Source organism: Haemorhous mexicanus, chromosome 22 (genome assembly GCF_027477595.1).
Source record: "Haemorhous mexicanus isolate bHaeMex1 chromosome 22, bHaeMex1.pri, whole genome shotgun sequence".
Classification (NCBI taxonomy): Eukaryota; Metazoa; Chordata; class Aves; order Passeriformes; family Fringillidae; genus Haemorhous; species Haemorhous mexicanus.
This window is the reverse complement of record NC_082362.1, coordinates 9,802,541-9,818,804: the sequence shown is the minus strand read 5'-3', so window position 1 is coordinate 9,818,804 and position 16,264 is coordinate 9,802,541. Positions and strand designations below refer to the sequence as shown.

Below are 16,264 nucleotides of genomic sequence, written 5' to 3'. Positions count from 1 at the left end.
GCAGTAAATGATTCCCAAGGTCATTATCTGTGAGTGAGCCATCATGACAATCCAGACAGCTGGAGCTGACTAACTTTACACACACAAGCAGAACGAATCAGCAGACACATGATTCATCCCCAGTTTTACAGCGAATTTATGGCGCTGACTTCTGCCCTCCTTCCCTACAGATCCCTGTGCTGGCACAAACCCAACAAAGACCTTTGGTTAAGCAGTGTGCCAAGGAGGCACTGGTGGCAGAGGAGCAGCCACCTACCGAGATTGCATATAGGTTGTAGATGGGGTTCACCCAGACGTCGTCTCTGTCTCTTTGGTCGTCGGCGGTGTCGTCCTCGCTGTGGTTCTCACCCTGCCCATTGCTGAGCAAGCTCTGCTCCCACAGGTACCCGTTGGCCAGAGCCCCCTCGCCGTCCTGCCCGGGGTACAGCTCGCTCTGGCTGCCCCCCAGAGCCTGTCCTTTAGTCAGGGCATCCCCCTGCTCGTGCTCAGCACCGTTCTCCCTGTTTGCAGCCAGGTTTTCCTTGCTGCTGGACAGTTTGTTTTTCCCCAGCTGGGGCAGCCGCAGGCGCCCTTTGCCTCTCCCCAAAGTCCTTGGGCTGCTGTTGGGGCTGCTGTTTTTACTTGAGGGGCAGCTGGTTCCACTTTTCCTCCCCAAGGATGGAGATGCTAGGACAGAAAGCACAGAGATTACTAAGATGAGTACAAACATGTCTAGTTTTCTTTTTAAAGTGATTTTTTTGAATAACCAAACATTACCAAACATTGTTTCACTGCAGCTCATGAGTAATATATAGAAATAAAACCCCATCTTTGTGCACACCCATCCATGCACCTAAAAACTGAAATTTCATTCTTTTATGCAGAAGCACATGCCTCACTAATTCCAGCCCACTTACCCAAGTACCAGTATTTGTTGCCACTGAGCAACTTCTTACATTTTCTTTCACTTTTTATGCTAAAGCTTCACTAAGGAACATTTCCAAGAGTAGTGCTTTGGCAAAAAAAACCCCAAACATTAAAATTTTGTACATAACATTTTTCCCTTCCAACCACCAGCACAGAGTGGAATTTTCCCCAATCATTCCCCACCTTTGACATTATTGAGGACAGAAGTGTTTAGGGAGGATGGACTCCTGTTCAGCGTGTCCCCTTCTCCTGCGGTGCCAGTGATCTGCACATCTGCCTTCCTGCTGTCCCCTTGGCCAGGCCGTGCTTCAGGAAGGCTCTCAACCTGCAGGGTGAGCTGCTTCCTTTGGAAATGACTTGGATCCCTTTGTACCAAAAAGGCACTTGGGTCAAAGTTTTCTCTGGGAAATTTAACAATTTTCTGGGATTTTATCCAGCGGCCGTTAACGAACTGAAATCTTTTCAGGTGAATGATCTAAGGGGAAAATGGCAGAGAAAATTATTAAAGGGAGGCAGTGACATTCCAGTGAGTAATTTTAGTGTTCAAAGAGAGCTTTTCCCAAAACATGCACATTTCATTCTAAGCTAGTAAAAATCATGCTCTGTGTGACAATTTGGATTTTGGGGTCGAGCTGGTAAAATATGAAACTAATATTTTCATGTGGAAATGGTGGCAAAGGTTGCATTAATTCAGTGATCAGCACTGTCTGTTTTGAATAAGCTACCAAATGTGAAAAATAAGAACTGCAGGTGTCCCACAAGCAGACAGGAGATCTTGTCACCATCTGAGCATGAGCTGTGTCAGAGCAGCTGACACTGAGCACAAACCACCACCATTTCCTGCAAGGCAGCAGTTAAAAACATTCTAAAGGATTTGAGGTTTGCTTTATTTGCCTGCAAACTCAGTCAGTGCCCCACCTGAGAGCGTGAACAAAGCAAATCATCTTATTCAGAGCAAGGCAACTTGGTAGATTTGGGAACAACGTGGTTTGGGTTTGCTGCTGAGGAGGAAAACGACACAAGATCCTACCAAAATAGGGGGAAGTCTCCAGAGATCCAGTTTTTTGGTGGCCAGACAGTGGGTCTTGCACTTGGAGCAGTAGTACATCTCATCCTCCCCCAGCTCCTCCTCGCTGGTGAAGGCTCTCAGGCAGCTGTCCAGGTTGATGGGCTCTGCCTGGGCCCGGCGGCTTTGTTCAACACTTTCATGTTCTTCCACGATCTGAAGGGAGAGAAAACTGTCTCTGACTTGGAAATGTAACACACGCTGCTCAGAGGAGGGCTCTCCTCACACTATCACCAATACCCTTGCTGGGTTGTTCAGAATTAAAGATAAAAATGAGATGCATTAAGATTTAGCAGGAATTTCATTTCAGCTATGAAGAGGCAGATAAAAATAATTCACTGTTCTTATACTTGGGCTCTGCTTATAAATTATCCATAAAGCACAACTTTATAGATAAAACTTACAAATTGGAACAGTTATTCCACATTTACCCAGCTACCTTCAGATGTGTTCTGTTGGCTTAACAAGGAAATCGGTTTACTCACATGCATAACTGTTTATAGTTATAGAAAATTTATCAAATTAAGATATTTTCTAATGTATTATGTAATATATTATTATATATCTTGACTAGCTTAAAAGCAATTCACAGCAGACAGCAAAAGCACTGCTGTGGTTCTGTAAAAGCTTCCCTTCCACACCATTAGCCCACATAAGAGCTCTAACATCAAGCCATCGATTTATCCAGAACACACTGCCCCACGACTGCTGCCTTGGGTTGAACAGGAAGGGACAAAGGCAGCACCACATAACTCAGAAGGCTGCAGGGGTTTGTTTCAGAGGTGCTAGCAAAGAACAAAGGGTTCCTGCTGGGATTTACCCGTTCCTGGGAGGTCTGGTAGCGCAGGTGCAGCGCCGTGGGGTCCCAGTCCACAGCAATGTAGGCATTGCCCACACAGGCCCTGTCCTCTGAGCACTCAATCTTACAGCCACGGCAGAACCTGAAGCACAAACGTTGGGTGTGGTCAGTGCAGGCTCCAAACACTTCTACACTTGCTCAGTTCTGCTCCTGTTTTGGCTCCTCTGCACCCTCCAAGCTCCAGGCCTCGCCTTCAGTGGGAGACATTTTTGTGCAGCGGTGCTCGGGGTTATTTGTGTTTTTAATGCAAAACTTTACCAGAGTGGGAAAGGGAAGCAGCAGGGTGAGCTCCACCATCTGCCTGCACATGATCCACTGGAAGATGTCCCTGCCCCTGGAAGGGTTGGAGTGGGATGATCTTTAAGGTCCCTTCCATTCCATTATGATCCAGTGCTGACCAAACCCAGCTACAACCCCAAAAACTCCACTACTCTGTCTCCACAAGTTATTTTCACCAGGATATCTAATTCTAAGAGCTATAAAACACTTTTAAAAAAAATTAGTTTGTGGCCTGAATACCTTCCAGCAAAGGTCTGGAATTTTCCTTAGCAAGGCTTTTTTAGGGGAAATTCCAAGCATCCTTCCAGGGTGAGTTTCCCACTGCCCATTTTAGATCTTACTCTTCAAATGGCAAGGAACTCACAGCGGTAGATGAATTACATCTAAAAATTTGAGTTTGTGTGAATCCCCCCAAACCATGCAAGTCTGTGGACATCCAAGGCTGCATACAGACACAGAATATTGCAAGGGGTTAACAGGTTTTGGATCATCTCATTTCTGTCTCCTAATTTAAAGTTTCTGTGGCAGCAGAACTTTCAGCTCTACAAGTCATAAAAGCTGTGCTGCAGAGCAAGTCTGCCTGGAGAGAGTTCTGGTGAAATTACATTCCAGTTCTTATTGTTTGATATTACCTCTGAAGTCTGAAATGTAGCACAGACCCATTACCATAAATTACCTTTCTGCTGGAGTGATTCCCTGCTGTAAATGGAAAAAAGGACAATTTACCTGTACCATGGACACCAAGCACAAGAATTCCCATCCTTCTGAACTACCCTGAGGGTGAAGGGGTACTGATACCCCATGCTGTCATCACTGCAACAGAGGAGAACACAACATCAAACAGCAGCACTCTCACTGCAATTACCTCCCTTCACTGTCCTTCTTATGATTACTTAAAGAAAACCCTCAAAATTATAATTTTGGTTACAATTTACTATTAAAAGCTGCTTTTCCATGGCTTAAATTCATCAGATATAAATAATCATCAATCACTGCATAAGAACGAAGCCAACATTTAAGTGCAGCTACATTTAACTGTACTAAAAAGAATTTAATTTTAATTACTGCCATTATTGTGAGAAACCAAATGAGCACAATTTTAAATCTTGCAAGCAAGTGTAAGGCACTGTACTGGAACTCAGATGCAAGGCTGAGGTGCCCAACTCACCAGTCCTGTGCATGGTTACTGGCTTCCTGAGGAGGGAGGGGGCTGGCCAGCCTGGAAACCTGGATCCACACAGCATCATAGAGGTCCCTTTTCCGTGTGTGAACTGTGCAGGGAACAATCAATGGCATTCCAAAGAGACTGGGCCTGTTCTTCTGAGATGAGAGAAAATACAGCTCTGTCCTCATCTGTGGGAGCAAAGGGAGGAGTCAGATGTGAAGGTGCAATAACTCACAGTGCAACAATCACCTGGATTGCTGGCCTTGTGACTTATTTCAGACCTTGGCAATTAAAATTAATCAACAATTGTATTAAAATTAATTCTAATATTAAATACTGGACATTTGGATCACTGACTTGAAAACTGTTTCTATTTTATGACATGATGGCGAGGCCATCTGACCACACCACACATAAATGTGTATCATTATCATGTGGACATTAAAAAAAATCTGCTTTTTTCAAATTTCTCCCAAGCATGCAAGGCCACTGACCATTTTCCTGTGCACTGCAATGATGTAGCCTGTGCAGGGGCTGTCACACAGCGAGGGCACGTGGCCGTTGAGGGTCCAGCTGGGCGGGCTGCGCTCGGTCCCACATGGCACCACAGTGTTGGGCATCCCATTGGGAATGAGGCTTGGCTTGGGGATGTCCCCGTTCATCAGGATGGTGGGGGCTCCGTTGGCTGATGGCCCAGTGGAGGTCTCTGCAGGCAGACAAATCAATTTTCAATCATCCACAGCTGATCAGGGATTTTATCCCCTCCGTTCCGTGTGCACGCCGAGCACAACCCTCCCGTGTCCTTTCTGTAATCCTCACTTAATGAGAAACTTAGTCCTGAGCTTCTCAACAGTGTGCAGCTCAAAAGAGCAGGAAGAGCAGAGTTTTGTCTCACCTGTCTGCACAGGGCTGGATGCTGAGGTGGGGGAGCCTGGGATGGGGATCTCAAACGCACACAGGAAGCCGCTGACGGACAGCCGGACCTTCTGGTTGTCCTGGGGGAAGTTCTTCAGGAGAGAGGGAAAGCTGCTCAGGCACTTGGACACCTTCATCTGGGACCAAAATGTCTTCTGTTCTTCTGCAAGCTGCATTTATCAGCTCCTCCCTCCCTCCCTCCCATCTGCCTCCTTGCACCTTTCCAGGAGAATAAAGGAGCCCAAGCCCTCTGCAGGAGTTCTCAGTGGTTCTCTAAACCCAGAGCATCTCATTTTCAGCACTTCTAATCTACAGCAAAAAAATCCCCCTGGAAATACCCACACACTCTAAGCCACTCATTACTTCTGGTCCCGATGTCTTGACAGTGTTTAAACTCATCACAGCACCTTAACTTGACATTTATTACCTCAAGATCATTTCCCCCCCGAAAAATATCATTAGCAATCAATTTTAATCTATTTACAGCAAGCCCAATTGCTGTTTAAGAATGAAATAAAAGTTCATCTAGAGACATAACTAAGCTGATTTTTTCCCATACTTTTAATTAAATTATTTCACAGCTCTTGTAAGCAAAGTTTAAATGTTAAAAATAAAGAAGGAACAAAAACACCCACAACATGTTGCAGCAATAATTAATCTTTTTTTCTTTTTACCTTTATATTGGAGCTGTGCACCTCTGCAAGCAGAATCTGCTCTGGTTTGAGGCCACAGAGTTCACTGAGCTGTTTTTTCAAGCCTGTGTACTTCTCATCCATGTTCAATCTCAGCCCATATCGAACAGGAGTGGTTCCATCTAATTTAATTACTGTAAAGGGGAAAGGAAACACCCTGGTCAGCAACCCAGGCAGGTTTTAATGACAATAACACATTACAGCTCTCCACTTATTGGAAAATATTTTTTCCCCCAACTTGAACAAATGATTTATTTCATTTTCCCAGTCAATTTTTAAGGTCTGCAGGCAATGTCACAATGTCAGAAAATCTCTTGCTGCATAGGCAGTAAAAAATGGTTTCCAAATTTGTTTCACTTTTTTATCATCTTTCCTTTTGCCCCTTTTCCAGCAATCCACAGCTCCTTCAGAGCACAGTTCATCACCCATAGTGTATTTCCCCCCAGCTCCTGTTTTTCCTCTGGGCAGATTTAGGACAACCTCCACAAGAGAGGGAAGTTCTCCAAATTCCCATTTAAAAAAGATTTTATATGAAATCCTTCAATCAAGACTAAAAATGGGCCATCCTTTTCTGCTTATAAAGGTTTTCTCTTGGTTTAATTGTGTTCCAATGAAAATTCTTGCACTCTTATATTAAAATTACTGTATTATTCTAAACAAATAGTAACAGAAGCATAATTTGATGTCTTATAGCAGCTCCACTTATACAGATTTTATTTGAGGAATGGCACACTTCCACCACTCACCTGTAATTTCTAGGTGCATGTAGCTGTCCATTGGCAAAGGCAAGGATAAAAAATTAAAAGGGTCAAACCTAACACTTATATGCCCACAAGTTTTACATTTCACTTGTGACTTCAGCTGCCCATGAAATAAATCTACAACAATGGATCTGTTTCTTCTCAGGTGGTTTTCCCAGGCCTGAAATGAAGCACAAAAAAATATAATACCAAGTTAGAAACTGGACACTACTTCATTGGTCTCCAAAGTTTCATTGGCCTATGGGAGTCAAAGTATTTCCACAAAAGTTATTTCCTAATTTCTAATACATAGGAACTATTTAGTCACAGTAAAGTTCTCAACACAAGTAAAGTTCTCCACACAATAATCAAGGTATGACACAATTTAAGATTTCTGAGGGGATCATCAGGCATCTTGAAACATTTTGATACTTCCTAATTCTGAGTTGTTCAAAATTGTTGTCAAGTATCATCTTCATAATTTAATTACAACAATTAAAATTAATTTTCAGCTCAAAGGTGAAATTATCTCTGTGAAACACAGCTTGACAAGATCCAAAAGGTGCTACAGTGCCAAAATATTGCCACAGGCAGCCTCATCAACAATTTCTCAGCCAAGTACTGTGAGGAAGAGAAAAAGCACACCCAGACCCCCAAAGGCCAGGACTGCAGCCCTACCTCTGCTGCCACCTCCCAGTCTGGCCGGCCATCACTGTCCTTCAGCTCCACATATGGCTTATCATGAACTCTGTTCAAGTCCTCGTGGAGCCCATCCAGGAGAAAAGCCAGAAGCTCCTGAGAGTCTTGCTGTTGGAAGCCATTAAATCTTGGAGCATATTTTGCTATTGTCCACTTAAAAAAAAAAAAAACAAACAGCAGAAACTTATTTAATATCATGTAAAAACATAAAAATACATCAAAATATTGTAGATGAGACATGTCAACGAACACAAATTGAACTGCCAAGAGCTGAGGGGAGCCCATTTGCTTTCAGAACAAAAGCTCATTTACAGGCAAATGCATCACCTTTTGTACCTAAAAAGGGCTACAAAAGCCACTTCTCATGGCACAACTTGTGTCATACCACATAACTCCTCTGGCCTTTAACCACAAATTCCACCAGGCCTGATAACACTGGCTCCTCCTAGGGAAAACTCTGAGTCTCCAAACTGCTACAACACAGGTACACCAGGAGGAAGTGCACTGCATCTCTGCTTTTCCAAGCAATCCCTGTTTTCCACGCCAGGATAACTCACCCTCAGCTTTAAGGGGGCTATGTTCTTCTGGGTGCCACTCCACAGCTCCTGCACCAAATCCCCATAGCACTTGGCCATGTGTCCTTTCATTCCTATGGGATTTGTCCTAGAAACCACAAAGGAGTTAATACCAGATTCAAATGTAACCACAGCTCAAGGCTGGAGCTAAGGAAGCAGAAAAGCTTCCTGCTCCCAGCAACAAGAGGTTGTATTTCCATGCCTCTAAAGCAGTACCTGCTGCAGAGCTGGTAACACTGAATTTAAATCATCCCTTCCCACTGAATTTCAGCTTGCAGAAGCAGACAGCCCTGAATAAATGTTCCAGCACCCAAAGTGCCACTGCTGTCCCCCAGCAATCACCTGTTCAGCTCGTAGAGATGCCTCCCTGAGATGAAGTAACGGGTCAGGGGCTGCGTGTTGCTGACACACTGGATGCTGGAGTTCATGAAGCACGTGTTGCCCAGGTTGCTCAGGCCTGTAGCACCTTTCTCAGTAGGAACTGAGCAAAAAAAAAAAAAAGCCATCATTGTAGCAGTAGTGCAGAGGAGGAAATTCAGAATGTTGTAGCAGCATCTTCTCACAGTAAGCAGTTTAATGGAACCTGCTCCCAATTCTGACACTCCATGGATAGAGCAGATGTTTAAAATATCTGCTCTCTCAACTCTGCCTCACTGAAATTGAGCTATTTTCTTGATCTGATGCAGCACAGACAGCAGTGCAACCCACACAGAATGTTTACAGGTAATTATGGCACTGAAAACTCTGGATATGTTTGTTACAATCTTAATTATTCCTTGCTTTAACAAAATCCAAGGGAATAAACAAAAAAATCCCACCCTCCCACATTTCCAGCATTTAAATTCACACAAAGGCCAAGCAAAGCAGCATAAATGACCTCACCCCATGTTAACAGGACTTGTGTTTAAAAGGATTGTTTCAACATTTCAACTGTTTTCTTGGCTTTTTCTTCTCATCATAATCCAGTGACTCTGTGAGAGACTCACCTTTGTGTCTGTCTATTTTACTGCTGTTTGCTATAAAAGACATCTCTTCTGGCCAGCTCATGTCTTTGTTTCGAACTGGAAAAGGACATGAAAAGGGGCTTTTAAAAATTGTTACTTACTCCAGGGAGCTTACACAGCTGAAGAGGTTTAATTAAAATTTTCTAATATTTGGGATTAGAAATGTGCTTACTTCTAGCTATTATTTTTGCTAGTTTTCATTTCAATGTTTCTAATCATTATTGGAACTCATTCTAACACTGGCATCCCTCCAACCACACCAGAAACATCTTTAGGAAGCAGCCTTGGGATTGCTTTTGCTGTTGAATAGCAAATTTTTCAGTGCTTATACTAATTTTCAATAAAGATCCACCAGCTCTGAACAAATCAGTTCATGAGCCACCATTATTATTTTATGTTGTTGCAGACCAACAAAAGATCCAAATGTATTTCAAAACAGGGACAAAATACATACAAACTTTCCTGAATTAGCTCTGCCATCACCTCCCCACAGGTTCCCTCTGCAAACCCCTGTTTTTAGAAGAATAGTCCATTATCCTTTTTATACCTTCTATTACTAAATGCTGCTCATCTTGGATTTTAAGGTATTCCAGTCTGTGATCTTCATCATCCAGCAAAGTGAGATAGTTCTGCAGGAGAAGAAAAGACATCATAGAATTAAGAGTTGTACATGTACTGAGGATCCTCTGCACGAACTGAAAGGATCCTCTGCACTCTGAGGATCTTCTGCATGTACTGAAAGGATCCTCTGCACTCTGGGGATCCTCTAAAGGTACTGAAAGGATCCTCTGCATAAACTGAGGATCTTCTAAAGGTACTGAAAGGATCCTCTGCACTCTGAGGATCTTCTAAAGGTACTGAAAGGATCCTCTGCACTCTGAGAATCCTCTAAAGGTACTGAAAGGATCCTCTGCACTCTGAGGATCCTCTAAAGGTACTGAAAGGATCCTCTGCATAAACTGAGGATCCTCTAAAGGTACTGAAAGGATCCTCTGCACTCTGAGGATCCTCTACAGGTACTGAAAGGATCCTCTGCATGAACTGAAGATCCTCTAAAGGTACTGAAAGGATCCTCTGCATGAACTGAAGATCCTCTAAAGGTACTGAAAGGATCCTCTGCATGAACTGAAAGGATCCTCTGCACTCTGAGGATCTTCTGCATGCACTGAAAGGATTCTCTACATGCACTGAAAGGATTCTCTGCACTCTGAGGATCCTCTAAAGGTACTGAAAGGATCCTCTGCACTCTGAGGATCTTCTGCATGTACTGAAAGGATCCTCTGCACTCTGAGGATCTTCTGCATGTACTGAAAGGATCCTCTGCACTCTGAGGATCCTCTACATGCACTGAAAGGATCCTCTGCACTCTGAGGATCCTCTACATGCACTGAAAGGATCCTCTGCACTCTGAGGATCCTCTACATGCACTGAAAGGATGCTCTGCACTCTGAGGATCCTCTCACCTCCAACGCGAATTAAAGCACAAAAACCTCTGCAAAACAAACAGCAGGAGCCTTTAAGTGTAAAGGATCTTTATGGCCAGCCTCATTTCTCTGAGCACGTGCAGTTCATAGATTCTGGAGAGGAAGAAGCCCACCCAAGGGACAGCCTGAAGGCCAGGGGCAGGCCCAGGGGCAGGGTTACCTCGCTGTTGTAGAGCCAGAGGCGCATGTCCTCCTCCTTGATGCGCAGCCGCTGGGACAGGTACTCGTGGATCTCCTTGATGGTCTGCATGCGGCTGAAGCAGCCAGTGTAGGCCAGCACCCTCTTCAGAGGAGCATTTGGGGAGGGGACATTGCCTGCATTCACAGGGGACAGCAGGAAAAGAGACTGCATTTACCCAGATCAAGAATTATACACTGAATACTCTCTGCAAAAAGCGTTGTGCACTTGTAGTGCCTGTGCTTGTGAGCTAGGTGGAAAGGCAGCTGTTACTGACCCTTTGGGACAACAGATTTGCTGTCACAAAGCAGGTAAAATACCTCCCTTCTTAGCAAAACCTGTTAGAAAATTGCTTCTCTGAGATTCTCATAGGAAACAAAACAATTCAACGGAGTTTCACAAGTTTTCACAATTCTTTCTGTCTCTTAAAGACACGGTATGAGAGGTCAAAGGGAATTTTCAAAATAAAGGACTTGAAAATTTCATTAGGATTTCCTTTTGGAGAGAATGTTGTAGGTAAAATTTAAGGTACAAAAACCAGTTGGACTATTTTTGGGAGTAGCATGACTTTGCTTCAGCTCTTCTGTGGGGATGAATGCTGATCTGGGCACATGAAATCAGCCTGGCAGCTCGCAACAGAAATATTTGTAATAACTAAATTCCTTAAAAACCAAATTCCTCAAAACATTCTGTGAAGGCACCTGGGATTTCCACCAAAATTTCTCAACAAGCTCACACTTGCAACAACAAATTAATTGGTCGAGATTGTTGCTCTTTCTAATGGGAGCTCATCTTTAAATAAAAGATTTGCATTAGAATTGAGACTAACTTTAAAGAGGGGGGGTTTCTTTTTGAGCTTTTTTTGTTTACAATTCAGAAGTTCCCCATTGCTTACAAACATGAAAAGCTTTTATTATCCAGCCCAACCCAAACTGGGCAACTGCAATATTTAAGTAGCCTGAGAAGTGACACAATTCTATTTTCACTGTTAAAAGATTACAATAAAATAAACAGTACAAGATGAAAAGGTGCAGTATTACATTATCACATGCGATTTGACAAGAGAGTAAATGATACCTTATCAATCAGCAAAGCATCAATCTGGCTTCAGTGTACCAAGCAAAGTACTCAGGTTTTTTAAAAGAAAACAACATTTCCTGAGATTAGGGATCAGAGGATTAGTTGTAAGATTACAGCAAGAAAGCACATTTGAGAACTCCACAAGATTAATAACAGATTGGACAATCAAATTAGTGCAGTGCAAAGTAATTCCAAATCAAGATCAAATTTGGCACATGAGAAGATTCTGTTCATTGCAATTTGGGCATTTTAGGATGTCCAAACAAAGCAGTTTCCATTGGATTAGGTCAGGCAGGAAAGCTGAGCTTGGGCAGAGGCAGTTTGTGCAGCACAGCTCGATGGCACAGGCAGCTGCTGACTGCACAGAGGGCTGAGATCCTCCCAGAGCAGTGACAAACTGAGATCTGCACCAGGGCTCCACCCACACCTGACACTGGCAAGGCTGAAGGATTGAGTTGTCAGCAGTCAGGTGAGCCCATTTTTGGACAGGTTACTGTGGATGGAAATGTGTGTCCCAATGGGAGTGCAGGGCTTCCTCCCAGCCTCTTGTGCGAGGCAAACTGGGAACTGGGGACAAATCCTGCCACACCTCAGCTGAAATGTGAAGCCACAACCTAAAGATTGCTCTTGTACAATCTTTTGGTGAGCATTACCACCACAATAATGACAAATAGATTTTAGCTGGGTGTTTATACTTTGTATTTAATTGTCTTTTTAACTACATCAAATAATAGTCTTCATATTCCATTCACTTCATCGCTCTCTAAAGAGCATGAAATAATTTTGGGCATCAAAGCCCAGCTGCCCAAGTAACTCAGAAGCAGCTGGCTGAGCATGAATTGAATTTATGGTGCCACTGCACTATCAGAGAGGCACAGAGGCACCTACTCCATGGCTACAGCAATCACTCCCAAAACGGGAATGCCCAGCTCTGGCTCTCCTGATTGGTTCAGCTTCTGCAGTGCTCGTTTCTCACCCCCAACTCACCCATAAACATGGCAATCAACAGATTTCCCTGCAAATGCTCCCTGCTGCCTTTTCCCTCAAGGAGAGGGGCAGGGGAAGGCCCTGCAAGTGTTCCCTGGAGGAGAGGGCAGGGCAGCCCTGGATGCTCCCGAGCCGAGTGCGCCGCAGGGCGATCGAGCTGGAGCACAAGCACAGCACAGGAAGCTCCCCCAGCCTGGGCTGGCCCAGAAACTGCACAGGGGATGGTGGTTCTTGCTGCATTCTTAAGTTACCTCTGGGCAAATGCTGAGGGAACATTCTGAGGCTCATCATACCCATATTGACCCAGACGTTGGACTGCTGGGTGCGCGTGGCCGGCTGCTGCCGCAGGAACAGCAGGTACCGAGGGAACAGCTCCAGCTCTGGCACGTTGGTCTTGCTGTTCTTGATCACCTGCAGAACATGTGAGCAACATTTCAGAGACTCACCTTGCAAGTGTGGAGGGAATAGCAAAAGGAACAGGAGTGATTCGATCATTAAAAAGTGATTAAATTATTAAAAAGCCAAACTCTTTAATGAGGAGACAAAAAATTCGAACTTCTCGTGGGGTTTTAGGCAAATATCCCCAGGAATGACAATTTCCTGATTCCTAAGCACTTTTTGGAGCTTATTAGCTGCAGGTTGTCAAAAGCAAACACCTTATTTAGTGCAGCATCACTCTCTGCACCACACCATGGAAAGAATATTTTTATAACTCCTGGAATATATGTGAATCCACAATGAACCTCATTAATTCCACTCAGTGTATAATACTTCCACATGAAAGTTTCACAGCTGTTGAAAGAACTGACAAATGCAGGATAAGACATTTGGTTTGAACTCTGTGAACCACAGGATTGACTTAAAGCCCTCATATTGTACAAACAGGCTGCAACCAACTTTTGTTGCATTTTCTGCGTCGACAGGAAAAGCTGAAATTACCCCAAAACATATTTTGCAGCTTTTCATCCACCAATTCTACAAAGATTTTGCCACTTAGATCCGTCCAAATATACAACCAGAAATGGAAAGAATCTTCAGTCTTTTTGTGACCACGTGAAGCAGAAGAAAACAGCTCAAGCTGTGAGAAGGAACGTACCACACTCAAGTGCCACAGTATTCAACTCCAGCTACAACAAAAACAATGGTGATGACATTTTCTGAGGGGAAAAAAGCACATTACTTTGTGTATAAAGTGATGTGGCCTTTTCTGGATCATGAAAGGTGTTTGTTTCCATGGAGAATGTGTGGGAGGAGGTAAGAAGCCAGTGATTTTTCCCCGTAAAATAATTGTCTGCACTAGAGCCAAGAGACCAAATTGTCAAAAATATAGAGATAATCCTCTCCCATCTGTGACACTGAATGTTTGTGACATCAACCACCAAAAATCTATTGCTACCAGCACAAAAACCCCCTCATATCCTTTTTTAAGTGCATCTCCTACGAGGGACTACCTGACACAGAACAAAGCAACCACTCTGTGGAATAAATACGCTCAAGAGAAATTGAAGAAAAAGTTCCCAACATTTCCAAGAGAGCAGATTCCTGCAGCTCCAGCTCCCAGGTGTTCCTGAGCAGCCATTCTGACAGAGAAGAGTCCTGGCCTCTTCTCTTTCCTGGCCTCACCTATTGCCAGCTGCTTTGAGCTCTCCCCCAAACCCTGCACACGGTGTTTGTCATGCTGAACCTGAAGGAGCAATTGTTGCCTTCCCCCACTTGATGAAATTGTCAGAGAGAAGGAACAGGTTGTCAGAGCTGCAGGTGTCCCACTTTTCATCCTATAGCTTTTTAACTCTAGCTCAGCCTTCAAGATGGGAGTTTTGATGCCAAACCTTTTCAACTGACCTCAGGCTTAGTTTTGTGTGCTTCAGCAAACAGCAGCAGCTGGGCAGCACCTCTGCCCTGCTGCCAGAGCCCTGGGATTGTGCTACAAACCTCCTGCTAAACAGCACAATTTTCCATCCAGGGCCAGCCTGGAGGCTGCTTTTTCCCAGCTGGCTCTTCCAGACACAGGATGAAGTGGGAGATGACTGGAAGAGGTTACCTCTGGACAAATCTGCTTGTTAAAAAGTGTCTAAAATCACAACTCACCGGCCTGGGCAAGGACAGGTTTGCTCCATACCAGTGGTAAAGTGCTCTCCAAACTGGCTCTGGCACCATCACATAGTCCTTCCCTTCCACCAGCTGTGGGGATCTCTTCAACCTTCCACCCTCCATGGTTAATGATGCAGCCTTTAAAAAAAAAGGGGTTTTGTCACATCTCAAGGGGAGAAATGAGTACATGGCCACAATGATTTTAGTTCATGAACACTGAACACTCTTTAATTATTAAAAGGCTTCTAAGTAACAATTAGCAGCTGCTTTTCACACAGAGATGGTAGTTCAATGTAACAGTAATTAACGTTCAAGTCTCATTATTTACTGGTTCTCTAAAAGCTTGTGCAGTATAAAATTCATGTGTTTTGCTCTTGTGTCACCTACTCCAACAACTCTGGGTAGAAAATCCCATCTCTGCTCAGCACTGATGCTGCTGCTCTGTGTTTGATGTCCTGCACTCACACTGCACAAACCATCAGCTTTGTTTTACTGTATTGTTGTGCAGCAGGAATAAATTCATATTGAGATGGAAATGCTGAAGTGGTTGATTATCAAAGTATTTTACATTTCATGCTGCAAGCTGTCTTTTCAGAAATGCCTTTCCAACTGTAAGAATAGTTTGAATGTTTCTTTTCTCACAAAACACAAGAGTAGCTGTAGAAGCAGAAGACAATTTTTCCCTCTTAGAATAAGAGTAAGAAACCTCAATTTTGCTGTGTGACAGAGCAGCACTGATTCAGAATTAAGCTGAAAAAAACCAACAGAAAAAAGCTGTGATAAAAGAGAGCTAAAATATGCTTTTCCTCTGTTGCCATGCCTTGGGTGCCTTTACCTTGACTGGCTCCTGGGTGACCAGGGGCTGGTTATCAATAGCTCCTGGTTTCTGGGGGTTCAGCTGGAGCAGAGCATTCCCACTGGACCCCAGGAAACACTGGTTGTTATTGTCTGAAGTGTTGTGCTGCCTTGCAAAGCTCACCTCAGAGCCTGGGGTGCCAGGGTACAGAGTATCTGAGCACAAAGCAGGAGAAAAACCAGAAATGATTAGAAATAATTCACTTCCTGATCCCCTAAACCACAAAGGAATGAGTTACACTCTTGGATCCTTGTTTTAAAACATATCAAGTTTGCTGCCCTTCCTCCTGCAGTGAAACATGCAACTCCTCCACCTCCAGAGGGATAAATCTGGTGTCTCTCAGAAAGGGATTCATGATTCTATATTATATTTTATATATTTTACATCATGACTACACAATCACAGCTCTGAAACAGCCTAACCAGCTTTGCATGAGCAAATGGGGTGAGCATTTTGTTATCTGGATGTTTGAATATCAAACTCCTAAAAAACTCACATACAGAACTGAAGATAAATCCAATAATGCCTTGGTTTATTCTTCCCTGAAACCCAAATGGTTTTATTCTTATAGAAGCTACTTTGGTCATGCAGAACTAAATGGAAATTTCAATTAAAATAAAAATAAAATTAAAGATCCTTTGTCTCTCTACCCTTTGTGTCCCCCAATCCCTAAAACCAAAAACATCAC

General features: G+C 43.6%; 1 protein-coding gene across 6 annotated transcripts in view; it reads right to left on the bottom strand.

The window, feature by feature from the left end:
* The window catches only part of USP32 (ubiquitin specific peptidase 32), a 64,044-nt gene that overhangs the window by 3,175 nt on the left and 44,605 nt on the right, over window positions 1–16,264 (bottom strand). For 3 of the 6 annotated variants that reach the window (XM_059865595.1, XM_059865594.1, XM_059865600.1), the window contains exons 14-32: window positions 15,556–15,731; window positions 14,718–14,858; window positions 12,881–13,040; window positions 10,545–10,699; window positions 9,448–9,529; window positions 8,883–8,957; window positions 8,239–8,377; window positions 7,879–7,984; window positions 7,301–7,474; window positions 6,629–6,803; window positions 5,865–6,016; window positions 5,171–5,327; window positions 4,770–4,981; window positions 4,279–4,463; window positions 3,837–3,923; window positions 2,793–2,913; window positions 1,937–2,128; window positions 1,090–1,381; window positions 257–666 (exon numbers count right to left, since the gene is read on the bottom strand). In XM_059865595.1, the coding sequence (XP_059721578.1) occupies window positions 257–666; window positions 1,090–1,381; window positions 1,937–2,128; window positions 2,793–2,913; window positions 3,837–3,923; window positions 4,279–4,463; window positions 4,770–4,981; window positions 5,171–5,327; window positions 5,865–6,016; window positions 6,629–6,803; window positions 7,301–7,474; window positions 7,879–7,984; window positions 8,239–8,377; window positions 8,883–8,957; window positions 9,448–9,529; window positions 10,545–10,699; window positions 12,881–13,040; window positions 14,718–14,858; window positions 15,556–15,731 (3,191 nt within the window). The remainder of the gene's footprint in view (window positions 1–256; window positions 667–1,089; window positions 1,382–1,936; window positions 2,129–2,792; window positions 2,914–3,836; window positions 3,924–4,278; window positions 4,464–4,769; window positions 4,982–5,170; window positions 5,328–5,864; window positions 6,017–6,628; window positions 6,804–7,300; window positions 7,475–7,878; window positions 7,985–8,238; window positions 8,378–8,882; window positions 8,958–9,447; window positions 9,530–10,544; window positions 10,700–12,880; window positions 13,041–14,717; window positions 14,859–15,555; window positions 15,732–16,264) is intronic. The other 3 variants (XM_059865597.1, XM_059865596.1, XM_059865599.1) reach the window with 3 other exon arrangements.